At 43.3% G+C, this 25,936-nt stretch overlaps 1 protein-coding gene across 2 annotated transcripts in view; it reads left to right on the forward strand.

Annotated features, from left to right (window-relative positions):
* PBLD (phenazine biosynthesis like protein domain containing) overlaps positions 1–18,090 on the forward strand; it is a 45,485-nt gene extending 27,395 nt beyond the window's left edge. Inside the window, exons 3-10 of one of the 2 annotated variants that reach the window (XM_037029157.1) lie at positions 10,050–10,149; positions 10,516–10,614; positions 11,999–12,108; positions 12,192–12,221; positions 13,660–13,748; positions 14,007–14,185; positions 16,051–16,113; positions 17,230–18,090. In XM_037029157.1, coding sequence (XP_036885052.1) covers positions 10,050–10,149; positions 10,516–10,614; positions 11,999–12,108; positions 12,192–12,221; positions 13,660–13,748; positions 14,007–14,185; positions 16,051–16,113; positions 17,230–17,342 — 783 coding nt within the window. In that variant the 3' untranslated portion in view covers positions 17,343–18,090. The remainder of the gene's footprint in view (positions 1–10,049; positions 10,150–10,515; positions 10,615–11,998; positions 12,109–12,191; positions 12,222–13,659; positions 13,749–14,006; positions 14,186–16,050; positions 16,114–17,229) is intronic. The other variant, XM_037029156.1, reaches the window with a different exon arrangement.
* Positions 18,091–25,936: the final 7,846 nt, after the last annotated feature.

Consider the following 25,936-nt stretch of genomic DNA (forward strand, 5'->3'; position numbering starts at 1 on the left):
TGATTTTTGCACTTAATTTCTACTGAAGACAAGGATTAGCATTCTTCCTCAATTTACTCCTTTTATTTCCAGTACCTTCACTAAATAACAGACTTAAGGATCTCTTTCCCTTTATCTATCTACCTGACTACATATCTCTATCTTTATCTACCTCTGCATTAAAATATGTTTTACATCTTATTTATATTTGGAAAAACTGGGAAATAAAACTTGAAGCAAAGTACTTAATATAATTCAAAGCAACACGCTTCAGTACCAATGGCAAAAAGAAAAAGAAGACGAAGTCCGTGACCCGGGGACACTCTCTAAAGAGTCTCCCAGTTCACTTCTTCTGGCCTCAGACCTGTGAGAACATTCTAACCTGATGGCCTGTCAGGGACAATTGAATAGGCATCTAAAGACCAGTTTGCGAGACTTCCACCAAGATGGAGGCATAGGTGGAAACACTGTGCCTTCTCCCACAACCAAGTTTGGATACAACAAAAGTTTTGGAGAGCTAAGACACACCCAGGGACCAGAAAGTGGAATTATACGGAAGTCCGACAGCTATGAACGGTTCAACGAGGACGGTAAGAGAGGTGGAGCCAGCAGCGGAGCTGGGTCGGGCAGGACAGACCTAGGAGCGCAGGCAGCCTGGATGTAGTCGGGGTGCGGGGCAGACTGACCAAGGTCACACATTCTCGCACAGTGAGATGGACCACACAGGCCCCAGGGGGCGAACCCAGTGGTGGAGGGCTGACAGCGGTGGCACACTCGCGTGCAGTGGAACGAAACGTGTGGGCTTGGTGACGGTGGTGGCTGCGGTGCCGGTGGGGGTCACGGCAGCAGGTGGCAGACAGGACACAGTTGTTCCTCTTTGACCCCGCCCCCACATACAACGTCACAACCCAGCAACTGAGTTGCCTTGCTCTGGTGAACACCTAGGGCTCCGATCCTGCTACTTAACAGGCACAAACAGCCCAAAAGATGGTGCAAGAAGAACTCAAAGTCCCAGAGCCAATAACTCTAAGCGACCAAAAGATTGCCAGCCTCTCAGAAGCCCAACTTAAGACACTATTTATCAGGATGCTCACAGAATTGGTAGAGTACAGTCACAAATTAGAGGAACATATGAAGGCTAAACTAATTGAAATGAAGGGAAATGCACAGGAAACCAATAGCGGTGGAAAGGAAACTAGGACTCAAATCAATGGAATGGACCAGAAGGAAGAACGAAACATCCGGCCAGAAAGGAATGAAGAAATGAGAATTCAAAAAAATGAGGAGAGGCTTAGGAACCTCCAGGACATCTTTAAACGTTCCAACATCCGGATTATAGGGGTACCAGAAGGGGGAAAGAAACAGCCACGAGTGGAAAATGTATTTGAACAAATAATAAAGGAGAACTTCCCCCGTCTGGCAAAGGAAATAGACTTCCAGGAAATCCAGGAAGCTCAGAGAGTCCCAAAGAAGTTGGACCCAAGAAGGAACACACCAAGGCACATCATAATTACATTAGCCAAGACTAAAATGAAGGAGAGAATCCTAGAAGCAGCAAGGGATAAGGGGACAGTCACCTACAAAGGAGTACCCATCAGACTGTCAGCGGATTTCTCAAAAGAGACCTTACAGGCAAGAAGGGGCTGGAAAGAAGTATTCCAAGTCATGAAATCCAAAGACCTACAGCCAAGATTGCTTTATCCAGCAAAACTTTCATTTAGAATGGAAGGACAGATAAAGTGCTTCTCAGATAAGGTCAAGTTCAAGGAGTTCATCATCACCAAGCCCTTATTATATGAAATGCTAAAGGGACTTATCTAAGAAAGAGATGATGAAAAATATGAACAGTGAAAGGACAGCAAACACACAGTTATTAACAACCACACCTAAAACAAAAGCAAACCAAGAGGACAGCTAGATCAGGAGTGGAACCATAGAAATGAAGAACACATGGAGGGTTAGCAACAGGGGAGTGGGAGGAGGAGAAGGGGGGAGAAGGCACAGAAAATAGCATATATGGTAGGTAGAAAATAGATAGGGGGAGGGCGAGAATAGTGGGGGAAATATAGAATCTAAAGAACTTGAGACGTTATAAACTAAGGGGGGAGAATGGTGGGGGAGGGGGTGTGCAGGGTGGAGGGGAATGAAGGGGGGGAATAGAACAACTGTAATGGTATAATCAATAAAATATATTTTTTAAAAAAGACCAGTTTGCTAGTTTTCTATTCTGTGGACACAAAAATTCTGTTCTGGAGGTGAATTTAGCATTTACCCTAATTCATGATCAATAAAAGTTATAAAGGAAATATAAACTGTGTTTTCTGCCCTTGGATTCTCTTATCCATGGCTGGAGACAGTGGATACCTGAAGTGCCTAGAGAGAGCACAAGTGAGAGCTCTGGAAAATATCAGAGGCAAATAAGTGTTAAATCTTGTAATGCTGGCCATGATTCAGGTGTTTATCCTGTCATTAACGTATTCTACAAATATTTATTGATATCTACCATGAGCCAGGTGCTGGGCTACTGATAGGAAGTACAAAGATTAGTTAAGTTTGTCCGCCCTCCAGGTGCTTAAAGTCTAGTGAGGGTCATGGTCATAGACATGTGAGCCTGATCGTGAATCAGTGGTCACCACAGCTGCTGAAAGACCTACAGCTGCCGGGTACTGAGGGCACTCAGAAAACAGTGTTGGATTTTATGGAGAAAATGCTTCACATTTTAAGTGCAGGGTTTTAAAGAAATATTCTTTTTGTTTTGTTCTTTTTTTTTCAGATTTTATTTAATTATCTTAGAGGGGAAGGGAAGGAGAGAGAGAGAGAGAAATATCAATGTATGGTTGCCTCTTGTGCGTCCCCTGCTGGGAACTAGCCTGCAACCCAGGCTTGTGCCCTGACTGGGAATTGAATCGCGATCATCTGGTTCGCAGGCCTACGCTCAATCCACTGAGCTACATCAGCCAGGGATTGTTTTGTTCTTTTTAAAAAATTATTTCAAATTTGACCAAGATGAGACTAACCACAGAAGAACTTGGTGGACAGACTAAAGACTAGGTTATTGCTCTTTAAATGCTTGATAAAAGACTGCTGGAAGGAAAGGAAAAAATTCTGGATAACAGAGTTCTGAGAGCTTTTGTAATATTCTAAAGTGGTGCTTTTCTGTAAGAACAAGTACATTTTCCATGTTCTCACATGAGGAACTTATAACACTGTATATTAGGTGAAAACAGAAATAGATTAAGGGATAAATGGAACATATATCTGAATAAAATATTTAAATCCTTTTCTAAAAATTTTATTTATTGCTCTTAGAGAGAAAGGAAGGGGGATGGGGAGAGAGAGAGACATCAAATTGTTGTTCCAGTTATTTATGCATTCATTTGTTGATTCTTGTATGTGCCCCGACTGGAGATTGAACCCACAACCTTGGTGTATTGGGACAATGCTCTAACAAACAGCTACCTGGCCAGAGCAAAATATTTAAAGTCTTAAAAAATTGATGGTGTCCCTAAACGTGTGACAATAAGTTTGGCAATAAAGACCATGTAGACTCATGGAAAAATGTATGGAAACAATATTTTAAAAATGAAATAGATACATTACGATGATAGCTAAGTAAAGAACTACAAGAACTCACGACCAAGTATTGGATTGGTCAGAGGCCTGTGACAATGCTGACAGGTGAGGTTTCGTTTATTCTTCTGTAAACCAGCTTCAATATTTTGTGAAAAATAACATATCTTCAGGGGTAGGGAGCCCATATTTATTCTTCATATTCTAAGAAATCCTCAAATTTTTTTGTTTTGTTGTTGCTGGTCTCGTGCGTGTGCGTGCGTGTGCGTGTGCGTGTGCGTGTGTGTTTAGCACAAGGTTTCTTAACCGTAGCACTACTGACATTTTGGACAGCGTATTTTTTTTTTGTCGTATGAGGCTGCCGTGTGCGCTGTAAAATGTTTACCCGTATCTTTGGCCTCTGCGCACTAAATGACAGTAGTCCCATATTTAGTCATGACAATCACAAATGGCCTCGGGTTGAGATCTGTTGCTTCAGAGAATACCTGTTCTAAGGAAGTTTATTCCTGAGTTTTTCTGTCAAAATTCTCCATTAAACACTTTCTGTGTGCCCAATATATACATTCTAATTCAACTGGCATTTACTAACTGTTTAAAATAATTATTATTCTTTGAAACATTAATAATCATTTCCAGTGATGGCAAGGAAGATTGGTTTCACATTTTTGAAGAAGAATGCTTAGTTTTTAGTTCCTGAACTATTTGCTCTTCAATTTTAAATTTAGAGAACACCCAAAATCCCCGTATAGCTTAGCGGCTTCTGTATTTAAGGAAGAAAAGAAGCCTAATACTGTGTTCAGCCCATGCTTTAACTCATGTCGGGAAGCTTTTGGTGCACTGCCCGCCTCCAAACTCCGAGTCCTCCCTTAGAGAGAGGCTCGCAACTGTGACGGCACTCAGAGGCTCCTGGGGTTGCTAGGGTGTTTCAACCTCGCATCTCATTTTTATGCCCAGAAAACAGATTGGGGAGTGCAGAGAAGACTTCTCTAGGGTACTGAAGGGTTTTCCTTTGTCCAGCATTTGTGGGAAAAGAGCGATGCCTAGGAGGGGGAGATGTTAACGTAGGGATTTCTGCTTCCCAACTATCCTCGCTGACTTCTAGAACGTAACCCTCAGCTCTGGCAGCAGTGACTTCAGACAAATTCAGCCCCAAACCGTGCTGCTTGGCTTTCATATGTTATTTCATTGCATCCTCACAACTTCTCCATGAGTAGGGCTTGTTATTATTATCCCCATTTTACAGATGGGGAAACAGAGGCAGGGGAAGCCTGAGTACTTTGTACAGAGGCAGGGGAAGCCTGAGTACTAAGTGGCTGATTTTAGGCTCGCACCCTAGGTCTGTCTGGCTGCGGAGCCTGTGCTGTAACCACTGTGCTCCCGGTTCAACGACAAGTTCTCAGCTTTCATGTGCTTCCTCGGCCCTCCTCGGCGCTCCTTACTTCTCAGTTAGTAACGAGTGTCACTCCGGTAATTCACTCAATGCCTGTCTTCCTCACTAGACGGCACATTCTATACAGTCATAGATCCATTTAGACGTGTTCCAACACGTTGGCCTAGCACACGGGAGGCACTAAATATCTGTTGAGTGAACGTAAAAAATAGAATTGATTAAATTATGGCAAAACCTCTGAAGAGTTCAAGTTACCCAAGAATTATTGGTCTCATGTTCTGATTGGTGGGGCGGAATGGGCGGAATAGGGAAGTGAGTACGAGCTCTGGGCCCTACCACGGAGCTGCAGAGACTGGGCATGCGTGAGAACCAGTAGGACCGACTGAAGGTGGCCTGTGGTTGGAGAACCGCATTGTACGGACATAACTTCACAATAATCCAGGTGCCTTAGAAGGAGTCCCTTATTTCTTCCTGGACGATTTAGAACTTTCTACATCCAACTACTGTTTCTTTGCTGGACTGTATCTGCAGCAGAGGGACAAATAAAGACAGAGCAAGACTGTTATGTTTAGGCTGTCATACTTCAAAACTGCCACAAGATGGGAGTATTTTAAAACTTTACTTTGATTTTCTGATCATTAATTTTTTTGTGGGCCTTAATGGTGATGGAAACTCAGTGTCTTGATGCAGAACATTGGAACTCAAAAGAAAAAAGAACCATAGCTCTGTTTTTGCTGTTGGAAATTTGTCTCTCAAGACATTGCCAAAGGAAATAAGATCTTAAAGCAAGAGAATTAAAAGCTGTTGATTTGTAACTATTTTGTGCTGCATTACTAACAGTTACTAACAAAGAAACAAATATTTCTAAGAAATAAATGATCAAAAACTATGGACAATAAAACGGCAACACATTCATAACTATCAACAATTGAACCTAAAAATAAAAAAACTAAGCAAAGACTAGAACAGGAACAGAATCACAGAAATGGAGGTCACATGGAGGGTTATTGGTGGGGAGGGGGAGATTAGAGGAGGAAGGTACAGGGAATAAGAAGTGTAATTGGTAGGCATAAAATAGACAGGGGTAGGGTACCAACAGTATAGGAAATAGAGAAGCCAAAGAACTTATGTATGACCCATGGATGTGAATTAAGGGGTAGGGAATGTTGGAGGGTAGGGGTGGGTGCAGAGAGGAGGGAGATGAGAAAATAACTGGGACACCTGTAATAGCATAATCAATAAAATATACTTAAAAACTCAATTATAGAAAAAGGAAAATAAGCTTGTAGTGTAAAATGGAAAAATTATTGGAACCAAAATTCAGTATTTTAAATGAATGCAGCCTCTTCCTTTTGTTTCTACAGTTCTCAAAGTAGAACCAGTACTACCCTTGTCATGAGTCACCATTACCTTGCCCTTGAGTTCCGGTGTGGAAATTCAGCCTCAGATGGTGCATACTGAGGGCTGCTATTATGGAACTTTATCCATTATGTCTTCTAGTCCTCAGGCAAATAGGTGACTTTAAGTGTCCTGGGACAGAGAATAGTTACAGAAATTCAAGTTGCAATTGTTGTAATTCATCATCAAGGTAGAGAGGATCAAAGACCTGGTGGTCAGTAAAGTATGTGTTCTAGCTCATGTGCAAAACCTCCCTTTTGCAAGGAAATTTATTACCAATAGATGGTAAATTTGGCTACAAAGTGGGATGCTTTAATGCTTCCAGAGACTCTTGTCCAAAAGGTTGAGGGAAGCAATAGATACAGAAAGGAAGGACAAGGGTAGGGAGAGTGTGGCTGGCTTAGAGAGAGAGGAAGGACTGGCAGGCACTGCAGGTCCCTGCGCCAGGGAGGCAAACCCAGGAAGACCCGTGCAGGCTTTTCTCTGTCACCCCTCCATTCGCCATCCAGCCTTGTGATTGCAGATTCTGCATCAGGGAATGAAATGGCTTCTGCTTCCTCTCAGGTGTTGTATGCACAGGTGTGTGGGCCAGTTTCCACAGAGGACATTGCACAGGCCATGGCAAGTGCTTCAGTTCTTTTTTTTTCAAATTATAAGAGAAAGTTTATTTAGAAAGTTGTAGAGGTAGTAAAAGTGAGCCAGCTGGGCTGTGTAGGCTCAGGAAACAAGTTACAGAGTCAGAAGAAGGGCCCTTAGAGTTTAGGAGAGGGAGAGGCAAAAGTAACATGCCTTGGGGGGAAGAAGAGGGAGAAGTAGAGAAGGAAGGGAAAGGCGCGGCCATGCTCCCGGAGGGAAATCATGCCCAAGTTCAATTCTTAACAGTGTTGCCTTCTTGCCTGGAATGCTTCAGCAACCACACGCTTCCTCTGCTCACATGGGACTTCTCATTCTCCAGGCCCACAGCTGTGCCAGGGGCTTATTTCATTTCATCCTACCATCCTAATTCTTCTTGCCTCAGTCACAGAAGCCTAGAGTGTCAAAGATGGAACAGGCAGATGTGAGATCAAGTAACTTTCCCAAGAAGCATCCTCAATACGAAGCTCTTTGCACACATTGTCCTGTCCAACTCACCAAAATTTGCCCTTTTTCTAGGTCCACTTCAAGGCCTCATCTTTGAAGGCCTAGCATATTTATTGTCAGAATCAATGTGTGTCAGTTGCACGCTGTACACAACTCTATGTCTCACATTCACAGGTACTCTCTAGTGTTGTTCACTGTCGCTTTCTGTGTCTGTCCTGACTGCCCCACAAGAACACAGGGCCGTTTGTATGCACCAGGGCTTCTCAAATTGTAATGTGCACACGGGTCACTGGGGGGCTGGTTAAAACGGAGATTCTGACTCAGAAGGCCCGTGACGGAGTCCGAGACTGCGTTCCTGACAAATTCGCTTGGTAGTGCTGCTGATACTGGTGGCCCAGCTCAGTAATTGATTGCTGCTTTCCCTCAGAAACATTGCTGGAGTCCATTTGACCTGATGCACATTGGTTTTCCTTTCCGCAGTATGTTGAAGGGATAAGAACAGTTTTTCTGTGTTATGGGGAGGCAGTGCAGTGTGGCGGGTTAAAGCACAGACTTTCAGCCACTCAAGGTAAAAAGCTAACATTAATCAAGTACTGTCTCATGCTGGACACTGTTATGAGCACTTTACATGCATTACTAGATTTAACCTTTTGAAAGAAAACTGTTACATAAAAAACAAAACCAATTTGTTATGTTTGGGTTTTCAGAAAATAAGTTACCAATTTCTTAAGTGATTTCTCTGTCTATAGGATTATAGAACTTCTATAGATTTTGAATGTAGTGTTCCTTTAAGAAAACCTTAGTAAATCTCTCGCTAGAATTTTTATACCAGCTGATAGTTTAAAATTCATGACTGATTTTTCACAATAACCACTGTTTAATGCCTACACAAGTATATGGGAAGTGTTTTAAAAGAATTTGAAACAACTAAAAAACGAAGGGTGCTTAACTTGTGTAACTCAGCTAAGTGAGTTATGAATTTATTAGTATAAAGTTATAATTCTTATTTCTGGCATTCAGGATCTCAAGAATAGTAACTTTGGCCAAAGCAAACATTTATTTGTCTTTAGAATTCAAAATCTAGCTAGTAAGCATTATGTTGATTAAAAAATTTATTTTTATTCTCAAAAGGAAAATGCATATTTCTGACCAATGTTTTTCTTGAGGTAAGAGGAATGTGTTTGTGTGTGAAAATATGGTTTGTACACATGTATTTTCACAATAATTCTTTGGTTTAACACTACTAATCCCATTTTAAAGGCGTGGAAACTGAGGCTTCCTGGGAGTAAATGACCTGCCCACTCTCTCACTGCTATGAGGGGCTGATTCAGATACAGCTCCGATTCTGTCTCCAAAGCCCACATTATTTTTATTAAAACAACTTTTAAAAATCCTTACCTGAGGGCATGTTTATTAATTTTAGAGAGAGAGAAGAAGAGAGAGAGAAACATCAGTGTGAGAGAGAAACATTGATCGGTTGCCTGTGGTACGCACCCTGACCAGGGATCAAACCCAGAAGCCTTTGTTGTACGGGATGATGCTTCAATCGACTGAGCCACCCGACCAAGTGCGAAGCCTGTTTCAGTCGTTCATTCACTCATTCATTCCTCACCCGAGGACATTCTTTTCATTGTCTTTAGAGAGAGAGAGAAAGAGAAACATCAAGGTGAGAAACACGACCAGCTGCCCTGACCAAGTGAGCTACACCTGCCAGGGCCTCACATTATTTTTAACATTTTATTTTGGAAAGTTAAAAACCTACAAAACAGTTTCAAGAGTGCTACAATGAACATCTATATACCTTTCCTCTAGATTCTCTGGTTGTCACCATTTGCAAAGCCCACACTCTTAATCACTCTACCATTGACTAGGCATATTGTGATCTTAGGATATTAGACAACCTCTCTGTTTAACTCCATCGGTAAGTGGAAAAAATATCTATATTGAAGATTTTTAAAACAAAGATTCAGTGAGTAATGTATTTATTCTTTCAGCAAATGTGTATTGAGCCTCTTCCATCCTGGAATGAATACGACACATTGTTCTAAGACAGGACAAAGCAAAATAGCGGTCTGTGCCCTCTTAGAGCTCTGAGTCAGAAGTAGGGGACACGAACAGCGAAGGACACACTAGGTAACTTCAGGTTGTCTGAGCACTGGGAAGGAGACAGTGCTTGCGGGCAGAGCAGTCTGGAAGGCATCCTGCAGAGAGCGACCTCTGGCCTGAGGCCTGATCCATGAAAGAGAGTGAACCTGCCTAATTGAAGGCAGAGTGGTCCAGTCTGCCTCAAATGAGTGCCAAATATCTCTTTACCCAATAAGAAAGGGAGATTGTGATGCTTCCATTTGTGAAGATTTTTTTAGGTAAAAATCTCACAAAGGATAGGACAGGCCAGTTGGGTTTTCAGGGTCTATTCTGGCTTTATACACCTACACGGCTCTTCATAAGGTGCTCAAACATGAATTTCTAAAAAGCAGTCTTTAGAAAAGTGCCTGAATTCCTTAGCAATTATTTTCTTTTAAGCATGCAAGTTTTAATATTAATAAGTTGTGTGATTAACTAATGGCAGTTGCTGTCCAAAGAAGTCTGACTTGTATTTCTGGGGTCTTACCAACTTTTGTTTCTAATGTAGAAATTGGATGAAGACTTGCATCAAAAAATTGCAAGGGAAATGAACCTCTCAGAAACCGCTTTTATTCGAAAACTGCACCCAACTGACAACTTTACACAAAGTAAATAAGCATTTTTTAAAACCATTCTGGACTGGTACCAGAAGCTGCTTTTCCAGTGGGGGAATGATATTTAAGGGTAATGCCCACTTGCTATTTGCATGCAGATAGGGGAGAGAAGGGGAGATTCCGATTTGGTTTTCTGTTGATCCGGGGGAGTGGGTTGGTAAATTTGAATGATTCAGCCCCAGATCCAGTACCCAGGAGCCCCGGTACGCATGCTTAGAGTTCCCTCCTTCTTTCACAACACGCTTCAGCAATTGATTGACACTAGTGAAAATACTTAGAAAAGAATAAGAAAATGAAAAATTTGTGGCTCATTTGTATGAGAATGACTTTTGTCTCCCCTTGATTTGTCTTTCTCTGAAGGCTCCTGCTTCGGACTAAGGTGGTTTACACCAGCGAGTGAGGTCCCTCTCTGTGGCCACGCTACCCTGGCTTCTGCAGCTGTGCTGTTTCACAAAATAAGTAATGGGATTTAAAAAAAATGAACCTGTCCCTTAGCAAGTAGCAAATATGTTTTAAAATTCTCATACTCTTTCCAGCGAACCAAGTGACTGCTGTAAGACATTGCAGGACAGCAGCATCCATTAGAGAAGGGGACCTTCAGGCTGCAGAATATGAAGCCATCTGTGCAAAGAGTTAGAGTGGGAGGAAGAGCATTTCTGGCTGAGGCAGCAGCCAGGGCAAAGCCCCTGCGGCACTGTCCGTACAACCTGAGGGCTGGCGCTTCCTGCGGGGGAGGGTGGTTGGCAGGAGTTGACACTGGGAGTTGGGCCAAGGCACCTCTGTAATGTCATCCATTACCTGTTTTAAAAAGATAATTTTGGTTTCGGTGGTTAGGGGATTAGACTGAAGGCAAGCAAACATCATAAAATATTGTTCAGAAACTCAGTCTTGAAAAGCAGACTTTACTGAAGTTGGATTTGAAAACCCCACATTGGTGGGTATAAGGCTGAGGTTTGTAATGATAGCTCTCAGATTCCCTTTGAGGGTGTTTGTTAGATGAAATAAGATATGAAAAACTGCTTTGTAAATAATAGTCTAACACCAATTACACTTAGTGCAAGTTAATAAGCAATGCTGAATTTCCTCACCTTTGAGATATGTTTAAATTTTATAGAAATATTGAGGGGGAAAGGAATTATGTCACAAATCTTTGTTTCACCAAAAATGTTACACATTTAGGTAAGTGGCTCAGGTTGTCTTAGAAACTTGGACAGAGGGCTATTACATCAGCATTTATAGTCTGATCTTTAAATCACAATTTTATGTATAGCTTGGTTTAGTTAAAATATATCTGATTTATTCATGTCAGATTGTTGTTCGTAACTTGTACGTTCTGTTTATCATCCCTTGGCATATTTTAGACTAGTAGAGCTTATAATTCTACAGTTATTGTAGGTTGATATAAAATTGCACTAGAAAACACAGCATTCCCATGAGGTAGGCTTAATCATTACTCTTTTTTATTGGTAAAATCAGTATAGATTTAATTCTGACCTCTTTTTATTGAAGAGGAAATTGAAATGTAGGGAGGTTAAATAATTTGCTCAAGGGTACAGCTAGGAGGCAGTAAAGAGCTGGGATTTGAAGCCTTGCCAAGTCTAATCAGCCGTGTTCTTAGTTTTCAAGTTAGAATCCAGTGTGGGTTTTCCCCACTGTGAACCCCAGCAAACCAAACCTGAGCCCCCCTTGCATGAAAGGACAGCAGCGCCAGAGAATCTAAGACAATGGTGACTGAAATAGACATACAAATATATAACGGTTTAACAAAGTTTATTTTCCTATTTCTTGACTCATTTTCAAACAGTTTCTGATTGACAAAATAAGACTCTTTTTTTTTTGCCAGAAAATGTGAATAGCACTCTAACCTTTGTGACACTGAGTGGGGAGCTAAAGGCCAGAAAAGCCGAGGACGGCATCATCCTGGACCTGCCTCTTTACCCAGCCCAACCCCAGGTCAGCTCTTTCTAATGAATAAACTGTGTAAACTGACAGCTTGCCTGTTTTCCAATGATTTTTGTCTTTTTTTCCCCATCCAGGACTTTCATGAAGTAAGGGACTTGATCAAGGTTAGTGAAAAGAATAAAAACCGAGTTCATGTGTTTGAACATTTGTTATTGTTTGAACGCAGAGCTGTGGTGCCATTTGACCCCGACAGACAGGCCTGCTGCCAGATCAGTGTTCCAGTCTAAGCTGGGATGGGTAGTGAACTGTGCACCTGAGGTTTGAATTTAAACATTAGGTCTATTTGCCGAAGAAGTTAACCAGTTTTCCCTGACTCTTCATGGTTAACATTAGCCTCCATGGCAGGAGCCAGGGTGGGGGAGAACGGTTGGCAGGAGAATGGAAAATGTTCAAGGTTCTTTCTACGTTGTTTGTGGTGGAAAGAACTTAACCTGATCCCTCTAAGCCTCAGGGTCAGCGTTGTGAAATGATGATAAAGGGTTATTTGTCGTGAGTGTTGACATTTTGTGTTCCTAGAAACTGGCAATAAAATTCTCGGCTGAGAATTCAACTTTCAAATCAACTAAGAATCCGTGCAGAGAAGGGCTGGATGACACTTCAGAGAGACTGGAAGGTCCCCTAGAGAAAGCTGGGGCTGGTGGAGTTCCAGTTTCTAGGGAGAGGGACACAGGTTCGCTGTGGTCACAGAGGCAGACAGCCCAGAAACCTGAGGTGGAGGGAGTCTTGCCCTTGGGACTTGGAGCATCTCAGTCCTTGACCTAAAGCCACCTAATACTTGCCAGACAATGCCTATGTCATCACCATTGTCATCTGCTCAGCTGGCAGCCCGTGGTAGTGCTTGGAGGGGCTTTTGTCCCCTCAAAATGTCCCTCACAGTCTTACATAAAGGGTGAATATTTTTAGAAAATGCGGCTATGTTACTGCCCTGCAATGTCCCATCTAAGTAAAAAGAGTGTGCTTGCCAAGCAGAGCAGCCGCATTAAGGTGAGTCCTTTGGTCCCCAAGTCCAGTCCAGCCGCCAGCCCCGAGTCCTCGCGGTGTGGAATGTTCTCGTCACTGCTGCGGGAACTCCACAGGTTTTATTGAATCCCCACAACGACTCTAAGGGGTGGGCACGAGGGCCACCCCCCATCGCAGAGGATGGTAGGCAGCGGCAACTCAGAGCACTGACTCCAGGGCTCCCAAGCCCTGGGTCGAGAGGTGTGCGTGCGTGTGACACCTTGGGCCCGAGTCTTCCTTCCGATCTGTGGGGAAAATACCCATTTGAAGGAACTGTGTAGAGGCATGTGCTAACACTTGTGAATAATGCCTATGTTTGGCTCCCAGTGGGTGAGCTCAACTCCTTCAAAGGCCTCTTTAATCATCAGGAAAATGACCTTCCTCAGGCGATACCTTAACCCTGAAACCAAACTAAAGCTTGGGGACTGGAGACCCTGGGTGTGCCCGGCACGCTGCACATGCACGTGAGAGGTCGTTTACCACACAGGGGATCAAGGACTCGACCCAGAGCACATCCCTGAAAAGTCTGGTCTCTCTCCACAGGCTGCCATAGGGGACACACTGGTCCAGGACGTCCGCTATTCTCCAGACACCCGGAAGCTCCTTGTCCGACTCAGTGATACTTATGACAGGTGAACAAGATTTTTGGCTTTGCCAGCACTTTGGGGAGAGCCAAGCACCCAGGTTTATGGCTCTGGCTGTGCTGTGTCCAGTCAAACCATGATCTATGCAGCCAGAGAGTTTTGTTCTCAGGTAGGAAGAGATTCTATTTGCTTTTCCCTTCCTGCTAATCTGTTTGGGTAAGCCGCACCCTGGCCTGCTTTACAGAGTCTGTGTAGTGGGTGGTCTGTGGAATGCCTTTGTCTTACTCCATCCCATTTATGAACAAGGTCATTTCTGGAGAAACTGAAAGTGAACACACAGAATCTGCCGCAAATAGAGAACACAGGGAAGGTGAAAGGACTCATTCTCACCCTTAAAGGACAGCCTGGTGGGCAGACCCAAGCATTTGACTTCTACTCCAGATACTTTGCACCGTGGGTTGGTGTGGCGGAAGACCCTGTAACAGGTACTTTTTGACGCGGGTCCTGGGGAGGGTTAAACAGTGAAGAGTGGGAGGATAACAAACAGCTGTTTAAGTGCCCTTCCTGCAACTTTCAGATTGCTTAGGCCTTCAGCTGCCTCTGTTTCCCTACCTCCCTGCCCCCATCCTTCACTGACATCTCATGTGAAAAACACAGACTAAGGAAGCAGTCTAGCAGAGTTCAACTTTAATGTCAAGACAGCCTGGGTGTGCATCCTAGTTTCCTGGCTGTTGACCTTGGGTAAATAGCTTAACTTTTGAAACTATACATTCTCACCTCTATAAAATATAGATAATGCCCATAGGGTTATTGAAACTCAATGCGAGTTAAGTACTTATCACAGTGCTTGGCACAGGGTAAGTGCCCAATAACTATTAACTGTTTTAATAATAACCATGAAACCGGCTCCCTGAGCAAACACTTCCAGATCTGCTATTTTTTAAATTCAGGGGCTGATGTCTTTTGCCGTTTCCGGTGGCCATCCTGCACGATCACTGACACCTAGATAAGAATTGGTTTTGAAGGATGAACTCCTGGGCTGCAAGTGGGAAAAAGGGACAGGAATAGTGTTTCTTTTCTTCCCTCCACCTTCCCCAGACCTGCCTCCAAAGTAGGTGGGCTGAGTTTGGGAACAGGGCCATTGAAGATCCTCTCCCAGTCAGAAGCAGAGGTATGAGATTTAAGGTGGGCAAGAATTTGAAGCCTCCTACTTCCATCCTCTTCGGAAGAGTGGGCTGAGCAGCCAAAGTGGGCAGTGCTCCATGGATGGGATGGTGGCCAGGCCAGAGGAGGCTGGGCAGAGACTTGCAGTCTCCTGTCCTGGTCAGATGGCAGGGGCTGGGGTGGAGTCAGGACTCTGACTTAGTTACTCTCTCAGGGACAAGGCATGTGAAATCCAAACTCAGCAAGCAAGCACTTTTAAAGACGCAGGAAAATGCCTGAATGACATCCAAACAGTCCAGCTCAACCCTTCCCCCCTGGACAAGAAGTTCTGAGTAGATTTATACTCATACAACTGCCTTACAAAGATTTTAATTGGCACAGAGGATGAGTGTGTGTACCCTGGAATAATGCTTTTCTAGAGAGGAAAGGTCTTTGGACAGCGATGACCGACTGTCTCAGTTTGTTTGAAATTGAGGGTTTCTCAGCAGATGGAACCTCAGAGTTAAACCCAGGATGGTCTTAGGCAAACCGGCGTGGCTGCTCACACCACGTGGGCTTCCCATAACATTTACTACGTTTTTCTGAAAGAGGGGCCTTTTCCAATCCGAACTTTTCTCCCTCAAAGACTTTTCTGGCAGTTATTACTTTATAGTTTGTTCTTCATTTTACTACCTATTCTCTGATCTAAACCCAGGGTACAATCATGTGAGAAAATACGTCACTAAAAGAAAGTTCTTTAGCCACCGAAAGCCTGGGACTGTGCCCTTGGTGGAAAATTCGGCATTTTGTCAGAGCTTCCACCTTTCTTTGCGTGTGCATCCTGGGAGGAAGCAGATCTTTTCCCTGGAAAGATCTAGAAAGACTCTTGTGAAGGACTTGATTTTTGTACTGTGGGCTGACAGTGAATTATAGACAGGACAAGAATTAAAACCTGCAGTTTAATCCAGCCTTCAGAAAGTATGAAGCATAGCAAATGTATCATTTGGAGAAGCTTATCCATAAAGTCTAAGTCTTCCTTTCCATCTCTGTTCATAATTCCACACACTGCTGTGGCCATGGCAAAATAATGACTAAGTCATCTAAGGTTTAGTCAAACCGCAGAGCTGATTGTGACTGCTTATAAATGTACCACAAGGTCTCCACCGTTTTCTTTGTGACTGCATCATAATTTTTTATTTCTTTTAAGGGTCAGCTCATGCAGTTCTCAGCAGCTACTGGTCCCAGCAACTGGGGAAGAAAGTTATGCATGGTAGGACAGCTCTTTTTCAGTAAAAAAAAAAAAAAAAATTGCCTAACCTTAAGCTAGTATTCCTTCTCATGCATACTCTCCACTTGAGGATATAGTAAAATGTTATGTAGCACCCACGAGAAAAATGAAAGGTTTTTTAATTACCTCCCCCTGAACCCTCTATGCAAGAGAGCCTCTATCCCAAACATCTTCCACCTTTGCCCTCCCGACACACAGACACACTTTAGTGCAGTAGTGCCCGATAACTGTTTGTTGAATAAAACTAACTAGCTGTGTCACTTTGGCCCGGAGAAGTTATATGTGATGTGACAAGTTTAGATTGGATGATCAGTTAGGTTCCTTACTGCTATCGCTAAGTCACAGGATTGAATCAAACAAATTGCTTTTGGCCCAAGTCCTCAGGTGATTAATATATTGGTCCGGGGAAGGAAAAATAGATCCGAGACATTCAGGGCTACACAGCCCTAATAATGAAAATGAGCCCTCCTCTAAAGAGTACAGGTCTTGCTTAGTGGGAGGGTTCGGCCTCTGTGTCACTCATTTGGGGATAGCAGGGTGCCTGCTCTTTCTTCGGTGAGACTAGTCACTCCCCAGAGCACTGGGTTTCAGGACGGCTGAGGCCACGCCCCTTGTTTGCCTGACGCATGTGGTTGCTTGATGACCACAGTGAGTGGGTGGACTCCCTTCATCTTACTCAGACCTGGAAAGATGGGGCCTTCTCAGAAGGGCCAAGGCCACTTCTCCTGACCTTCTTAGACGTCTAGTTCTAGCAGCGGTCTTTTCACAGGTCCCTGCTTACTCCTGGACAGGGCTGGGCAGGAAATTACGGGTGGGATGTGCCTGAGGCATTTCGGGAGGTGAGAGAGGAAGTAGCTCCGGGGCCCGGGGAAGGGAAGACGTGGAGCTGTGTGTTTTGTGGCTCCCGTTGCATGTGTGGCCCCTCCGTCCTCAGGAGAGCCCACTGGGCTGGGATGTACGATGGACAGATGAAGGAATTTATCCTTTCAACTGACCTGGGGGGATTCTGGAATTTGTAATAAGACGGGTCTCACTATGTTCTTTTAATTAAAAAGGGTGAAAATGATCTTAATTTATGGTTCACTTTGTTTTCTTCAGCCTTTCAGTGTTCCTGCCGAGGAGGAGAGCTGGAGATTTCACTGCGTTCTGATGGACGGATTGACATCAGGGGCGGCGCTGCTGTGGTTTTGGAGGGCACGCTGACGGCCTAGAGACGGCCGGGCCCAGACGCAGCTATCCTCAACGGCTTTTCGGAAAGAGAACGCAAGGGGCTGCCTTCAGCAAGCTTGCATAGTAGTCTATTTGACCTCATGTTAGAAAAATGAAGACGTATTAATGGAGATGTAATAACACACCCTTATTAGCTATTGAGTTTTGGTTCTACCTGTATTTGAAATGTGAGTAAGTAACTAGTAACAAAGAATAAGGTTGTTTTTTGTGACTACCAATCACAGAATGAGGAACAAATTTATGAGGAATAAAATCAAACCATTTAAACTTAGGTTAATGTGATAGAATAGTTTGCAGCCATTAAAAAGACCTGGTAACTATGTAGAAATATAGAAAAATATTTTATGATATAATACTAGGAAAGAAAATTATAATAGGCTATAAAATGTTAGCAATGTTATGTTGTTTATGAGAATATGAATTTATGTGGACAAGGATGGGTCATGAAAATAGACAGTGAAAACAGTTCATGTGTGAGGCATGTTTGGTGGTAATTTTAATGTATCTAAAAATTACTTCCTTTATTGGAACACACTATGTTCAATAACTAAAAATCAGGACATATAACTAAGTAACTAAAAAATCCAGAAATTAAAAAAAGTGTGTATGTATTAGTGTGGTAATAAAATTAAAACACTAAAGGCAATTTAATATCTTTGTCTGATATATAGCTTTAGAGTGATAACTTAAAAGGGATTCTTCTCTTACCTTAATAAAGGGGTTTTAACAGAACTTTAAATTCTGTTAAATCTGTAATATTGAATACCTATAACTGACTCTGGGATGGGGACAGTTTTAAGTCATGAAGAGTTTTTCTTGTTTCTTGTGCTGGCTGGGTGGCTTGGTTGTTTGGGGCATCTCCCACGCACCAAAAGTTTGTGAGGTCGATCCCCGGGCAGGGTGGGTACAAGAGGCAACCAATCAATGTTTCTCTCTTACACTGATGTTTCTCTCTCTCTCCTTCCCTCTGTCTCAAAAATCAATACATATATTCTTGGGTGAGGATTTTTTTTAAAGTATTTTTTTAAGATGACCTCATTGATGGTGATTCTTGGCTATCTCAAAAACTGCTAGCTGATCAGTTAGAAATTCCTGTTCCAATATTTTTCACCTTAATGCTACCACGTTTCCTATATTTATTTCTTTTTTGCTAAGGCATGTGAGAGTGAATGTATTACAAAAGTGATCTTGTGTTTCCCTTAATTTGCAACGAAGAAAATAATTCACTGGCTTCAGTGCTGTAGCTCACCGAATGGCCGGTGGCCCACCACACGATGCACACACGGCTCATCACAGCTCGTCTGTTGGTTCTGACACCAGGGCAAGAGTCACTGGGGGGTTCTCACCAGATGCAAGGTTTTCCCAACCTAGAGCTGAATTGTATGAATAATTTTATATAAATGTGCAACTTCAAGGGTCTGGATTTTCTCTCTGAAATGTATGCTAAGTTCTTAATAGCTATTATGGGGGAACAAGTCTTTGAGATGACTCTAAATTATTTTTTTGCATGAAAGTTGCTATTTGAAGCATCTGGGTTGACTTTTCATCCTATATTTTCAAACCCTATATTTACTTTTGTAAGTAAAATTTTCCCATATAGCAATGGAGAGTGGACTCAGAATAGCCAGGGCAACTGTAATATTTAATGTGTTTTCTTGGTCAGCCTGCTGCAGACTGAGCAGCCACAGTGGCTGAAGCCTCCAGAAGTGGCCTGGGCAGGGGCAGGAAGGACAGGCACACTCGGATGGATGAACAGCAGAAAATGAAATGACACCTTTGGGGAGCAGGAGCACAGCGCCTCTAGAATTAGCGCACGAGAGAGTTTTCTGCTGGTATGAGCAGGGCAGGTTTGAGGGGCTTTAAAATCTGTAGTCCTGCTGGGTTTTTCCTCGCCTCTTCTGCTTCTGCCCACCTCATCTTACTAAGAGTGGGCGTAGGGCTTTGAGGAGAGAGATCGTTGGAGATGTATCCCAGCACACAAGTGTAAGGTTACCATTGATCGAAAAATGTGCTCCCAGCCAAGCTGGCCTCCCGTGGTGTATTGTTTTAAATTGGGTTGTGCTAAAGTAGGAAATATCTACGAAGTCAGAGTGGTTTAATACAACAAACTTTTATTTGCGCTCAGATTTTCTGCCTATCACAGGTCAAGAGGGGTTCCGTGGATCATCACCGTGCAGGGGCCCAGGCTGGTTTTGCCTCCTGCCATCTCGATGTGTGGCCTCCATGGCTGCTGCGGCAGGAGGAAGGCGCATATGAAAATCTCACTGTATCTTGGCTCTGAAGTGATGTGTCAATTCTGTTTACAGCCTATAGGCCCAAACTGGTTACATCCTCCCATCTAATAGCAAGGGACCTGAGAAGCGTGGGGGAGTAAATATAGCCACCACACCTTGGGAAGATTTTTTAGGCCCCTCCGATGATTCCCCCTGGGGCGGCATTATTTGGGTAAATTAATCACGGTCTAGGGGTGTCCAACCTTTTGGCGTCTCTGGGCCACACTGGTAGAAGAGTTGTCTTGGGTCACACATTAAATACATTGCAGCATATAATTATAAAAAAACCTCATAATGTTTTCAATAAATTGACAATTTTGTGTTGGGCTGCATTCAGGGCCATCCTGGGCTGCATGCAAGCCATGGGCCACAGGTTGGACACCCCTGGTATGGACTCAGAGGAGCAGGTTCAAAAGCCTATCATGTCGATGAACCAAGAGTGAACTATCTCTCAGGTGCAGATTCACAGTGACCTAGCACATGGAGACTGATATTTAAAGCCAGACATCAACTTTTAATTTTACAATGAGAAATGTAACCACAGAATGATTTAGATCAGAGCATTTTCTCCCCATTTGCATTTCTGTTTGGAAAACCAAATTATAGTCAGAAAGCTGTTTGGTAACTATGTAGCTAAAACGAGGAGTCAGCAAAATGGACCCAAATGGCAGATGTCATCAAGATGTGATAAGCTTTCTCACTTGAACGATGCATTAGAATCCCATCATCCTGCACTTAATTTACTTGAATTTAACTTTATACACTTTATTCGGCGAGGCCAAATGTGACTTTAGTGTTTAAATATATTTATTTGGGGAACAACCATGATTCCAACTTCAAGCCGACGGTTTTATCCAGCACTCCATAAAACGGTTACGTGTGCCAGCACTGGAGAAAAACTGGCGGTGCCGGGTTTGTGTGCTGGTATAACTGCTCACTAGGTTTTATAGGTTCCTCATAGGGTTTTCCAGGATAATTTTGACAGCATTCAATTTCTGCCTTATACAACATGGCAGCCTGACTCCACAATGGCTCTCAGCGGTCCCCGCCTTCTGTTGTTCAGACCTCGTGCAGTCCCTTCCCACACTGCACCAGGGCTGGTCTGTGTGCCCGACAGAATGCTCAGAAGTAATAGGCTGTCACTTCCATTAAGTTATAAAAGACTACAGCTTATGTTTTGATCAACTTCCGTGTGTGTGTCTCTTTCTCTCGCTTTCTTTTTCTCACCACTTGCTCTGTGGGAAGCCAGCTGGCCACTGTGAGCAAGGAACTGAGGCCCCTGAGCAACAGCCAATTGCATGAGCTTGGAAGCAGACCCTCTAGCTCACGGAGCCTCGGAGGCCTGGAGATCCTCTGGCTCCTTGACAGCAGCCCTGTGAGGCCCTGTGCCAGGAGCACCCAGCGAAGCTTCCTGCAAGATTCCTGACCCACAGAAACTGAGGAAAATAAGCGTCTGTTGTTTCAGGTCACTAAGTTGTGAGGTAATTAGTTTTGCAGCAATAGATAATATGCATAGGATCTTTTTATTTTTAACTTTATTATGAACATTTCAAGCATACACCAAAGTAGGGAGAATAATATAATGAGCTCCTACGAACCTACCAGATTCAACAATTTTCAACTCATGGTCAATTATTTATACCCTCCACCCACTTTTCCCTCCCTTCTGGATTGTTCTGAAGCAAATCCCAGACAGACATACTTTTGTTGCAAATATTTCAGTATTTAGCTCTAAAACATAAGGGCTTCTAACAAAATAGTCATCTCAATACCAATATCACATCAATGGAACACAGACTTTTTTCCTTTTTTTTTTGTTACTTAAGTTATTTAATTTTTTTTAAAAAAATTTAACTAGTGTTCAAGTACAGTTTTTTGTCTTTTACCCCCATTTCAGCCCCCCGCCAGTGCTCCCCACCTCCCTCCCATTTCTACTCCCCTTAGTTGTTGTCCCTGTATCCTTTATACTAGTTCCTGTAAATCCTTCCCCCTTTTCCCCTGAAATTCCCTCCCCTCTCCCCTTGGATCGCTGTCCCCCTGTTCTCTATTTCAGTGTCTTTGTTTTTATTTTGCTTGCTTGTTTTGTTGTTTAGCTTCCTGTTAAAGGTGAGATCATATGGAAGACAGACTTTTAAGGTAACCCCATGATTCCCACCTCCTCTAGAAGCTGAGGGCAGCCTCTACTTGAGAGCCAGCATGAAATCGAGGCCCTCAGTCCTACGATAGCAAGGAACTGGATACTGGCCATGACCCAAGTGAGCTTGGAAGCAGATCAGGCCCTCAGCTGAGTGTTCAGATGAGATTGAGACCCCAGCCCTACCTAACACCTCAATTTGGCTGTGCAGAGGACCCAGCTTGACCCACAGAAACTGAAATAAATGCGTGTTGTTTTAAGCCACTACGTTTGTGGTGCTTGTTACACAGTAATGCAAAACTATTACAACATTTAAAAATTAGAACACTATTAATATCCAGTTAATAGCATATTTTCTTGATTGTCTTACACATTTTTTACAGTGTTTTTTAAGACAGTGACTTTAGCCTGTACTTGTGGGAGACGTGAGTCTGCTGCGTGTAACCTGCCTCTCTCCCAGGTCCAGCCAGGCTGGGTCCTCTGTCTTCCTGAGTAACCTTTCCCAGGGCCTCCACTGCTGCCCAGCCCTGCCTTCTTCTTCGACCAGAATATAGTCAAGCCATCCCATTCCTTTTAAAAACAAATCCTCACCAGAAGCTATGTTTATTGATTTTAGAGAGGCACACACACATACACATTAATGTGAGACAGAAACATGGATGGGTTGCCTCCCCTGATATGCACCCCAACCGGGGATTGAACCTACAACTGTTTGGGTGCACAGGAGGACACTCCCACCAACTGAGCCACTGGCCCGGGCAAGCCATTCCATTCCTTTAATGTTGTTAGACATTGACAAATACCCCTGAAGTCGGGGCCGGGGGCAAAAATCTTTACCCTGGTTGAGAACCACTGCTTTAAGTGGACCATGTGTTTTACTTCTCTTTTTTGTTGTTGTTTTTGGTATGGCTTAACTCTCAGAGGGTGGACGGCTTCTTTCCAAGTTCTATTCAGGGTGGGAATCCCCCTTGCCGTCATTCCCATGTATTCTGATTGCAAGTTAGGCGTGCAGCTGGGATCCAATTCACAGCCTGTGGGTCAGGCCCACTGTTTGGCAATCTGACATGGTTGGTAAAATGTAATTTGCTGTCTCCTGTGCATAGGACACCCTGTTAGAAGCCGGACAGGTGGAGAACTGGGGAGCAGGCTAAAAAGATGATTGGAAAGGGAGCTTACAGAAATCTCAAGGGACTGGGGAGACCAGGCTCATCTTTTCATGAAGAGAAATGAGCACTTGCCACTGGTCAGCGATTAGGGCCTACAGATGGCACAGACACCGCGTAGTAGGGCACAGTCAGGGGAGTACTGAAGGGCAGGGCTCCGGAAGGCAGGGGCATGAACGAAGATTCAGAGATGAATGCATGTCTGGGTTTTGTCTGGAGTTTCTACATCTAGAAAATATTTGTTAGGTTCTGTGGTGTCTGAGAGAGAAATGAAAGAAATTAATTCTTTAATAACCCAGTTGAAGAGATAGCATGTAAACACAGGGCAGATAAAGAATGCCGAAAGATATTTTTAATTTTTTTAATTATAAAATCTATAGAAAGGACTCGGGGGTCGTCCCAAGTGTATGAGAAAGGGTAGAATTATGCTTCTCTAAATGTGGTCCCCAAACAGGCAGCATCCAGGCCACCTGGGTGGGAGATTGTTAGTAAAGAGAATTCTCAGGCCTTTTCCCAGACTTACTGAATCAGAAGGTCTGGAGGCCGTGTGCAGAAATTGGTTTTTAGTCCTGGTTGGTGTGTCTCAGTGGACTGAGTGCCAGCCTGTGAACCGAAGGGTTGCCGGTTTGATTTCTAGTCAGGGCACGTGCCTGGCTTGTGGGCCAGGTCCCCAGTTGGGGACATGCGAGAGGCAATGTATCGATGATTCTCGTTCTCCCTCCCTTCCACTCTCTGTAAGAATAAATAAAATCTTTAAAAAAAAAGATCTCTGGTTTTTAATAAGCTCTCCGGGTGATTCTGGCATGTGCTGAAGTTTGAGAATCACTGGTGGTCAGGACTCCAGACTCGGCCACTGTTTTCTTTTCACCCAAGCAACAATTGTTTATGCAGCTCAATAACTTTAAAATGTGCATCGTCTCAAAATCTCCCTGACTGTACCAAGATACTTGCTGCTTGGTGCAGTTTTAGAGGATCTGTTTTTTTTTAAGCTTCCAGTTCTGTTCAGCATAGAAAAATTAGCTGTGCTCAGGTGGGAGCTGTTTAGTAATGTGTTGGTAATAAACAGATTAGTTAATCAGCCATGATTTATTTATGATGAATTAATTATACCTGATTGTGCAGTTCTGCTAGCTAAATGGAGCTTTAAAGGAGTTATTTTATTAATCATCATGGTGCTAATTGCAGACACTTACAGAAGGATCACTAATTAAACATGCCGCCATGTGCAGAACAAGTTGGGCTGCTGAGACCTGCAAGAATAAGAGAGACTGATGTGGAGGGGAGCTAAAACAAACTTTATTTTATGCAGTATTAGGGAGTTGGCTTGACAACGTTAATCACTCACTTCAAATTTATGCTGTAATCTTTTCTCATAGGAATTGACCCCTCTATCAAAAAATATATAGTACTCTGGTGAGATTCTGTTAAGGGGAAGAGTGATCAATCCTACTTTTCTGTTTTACACACATGCAAACTGCTACACCGAGTCCTTGCTAAACAGAGACCACTGATTGATGGGGGTGGGGTTTACAGCAGAGAGTGTCAAAGCCACACACCAGTCCTGTGTACCAGAGAGCTTCAGGTGAGTGGGAGGTTGTGAGCTCAGAGACCAGGCACACGCTGTGTACTGAATCACAATGAGCAGATTCACAGCTTTGTGCTATATGAGCAGAAAAAGAACTGAGACCGGTAAGTCAAAGGGGCATCAAGTAAACTCAAGGATGGTCAAGTAACAGAAAAAATTGTTTTCAACTTTTAGCTCAAGATTAAAGCCAGCTCATGATGTTTTTGTGGTTATGCACATTTGTTTGGAGTTATGCAGCATCCAAACACCATCCTCCCAGCGCCTTGGACTGGGAAATTTTCACTCTGAGTAGTCAGAGAGGTGGAGCCCACTCCCACCGAGAGACCGAAGCAGCCAGGTGCTGCCTCTCCCTCTCTGCAGACCAGGGGCCATGCTACTCAGGCTGAGCCCGATCGGAACCCATCTCCTGGGCATTGGGTCCTGAGCAGGGAAGCAGTACTGTGGAGGTGGCCGGGGGCCCGTGCAGTCGCTGCTGCATGAGCTGAGCTAGACTTTTGTTAGTTGAGAAGCTGCTCAGAATAATGGATGCGGGAATATTTCGGTAATCTTGGTTTATTAGGAAATACAGTCAAGTCTGTAGGGTATGAGCATCTATGGTAAATGTGTGATAAGAACAATGGTGATGACAGACTTTCAAGGTTGCTCTGATTTTCGGGGAGAGCCCCATCCTGCACAATCCCTTAGCCTGTTCATTGGATTAAGATTAAGCATGTGACACAACTCTGGCTAATGAGACACGAGTAAATTCTCACTCAGTTCAAGGGAGCCACATGAGGCTGGAATGGGGTAAACCAGCTTTTCGCATACATAAGCTTATTTAATCCCCCAATTTTTGCTATGATATCCCACCCTCATATGTTCCTGGTGCCCTCAACTCCAGTGATCATCTGTTTTATATTCTCCAAAGGAAAAAACCTCCAACTTTTTCCAGAGCAGGGAGGGGGCACATGAAATTTGGGCACATATATGTATTTTAACATATGTATACAATGTATATCTACCATCTAGATACAGAATATTTCCATCACCTCAGAAGTTTCTCTCATTCCCCTTCTCTGTAAAAAAAACCCCAAAAATAAAACAAAGAAAAATAACTTTTTATCCCTCACTCCATAAGAGAATCTATTCTGTGACTTGTAAATGAGTTGCCTAGTCTTTGGTTTTTATAAATGGAGTCATAGAGTATATGCTGTTTGTTGTTAGGTTTCATTCAGTAAACATCTTGGGGTCTATACCTGCTGTTGAGTTATTTCTTTTTATTTCTATATAATATTCCACGGTGTAATTATACTACAATTTGTTACACCTTTTCCTGTTGATGATCGTGGGGGTGTGAAAATTCTTATATGTCTTTTGGGAGACACAGACGTAATTTACCTTGGGTAGCACACTTAGAAGTATAACGGCAAAGTCAACTTTA

Source organism: Sturnira hondurensis, unplaced genomic scaffold (genome assembly GCF_014824575.4).
Source record: "Sturnira hondurensis isolate 20B ecotype Veracruz unplaced genomic scaffold, ASM1482457v3 Scaffold0020237, whole genome shotgun sequence".
NCBI classification, from domain to species: Eukaryota; Metazoa; Chordata; class Mammalia; order Chiroptera; family Phyllostomidae; genus Sturnira; species Sturnira hondurensis.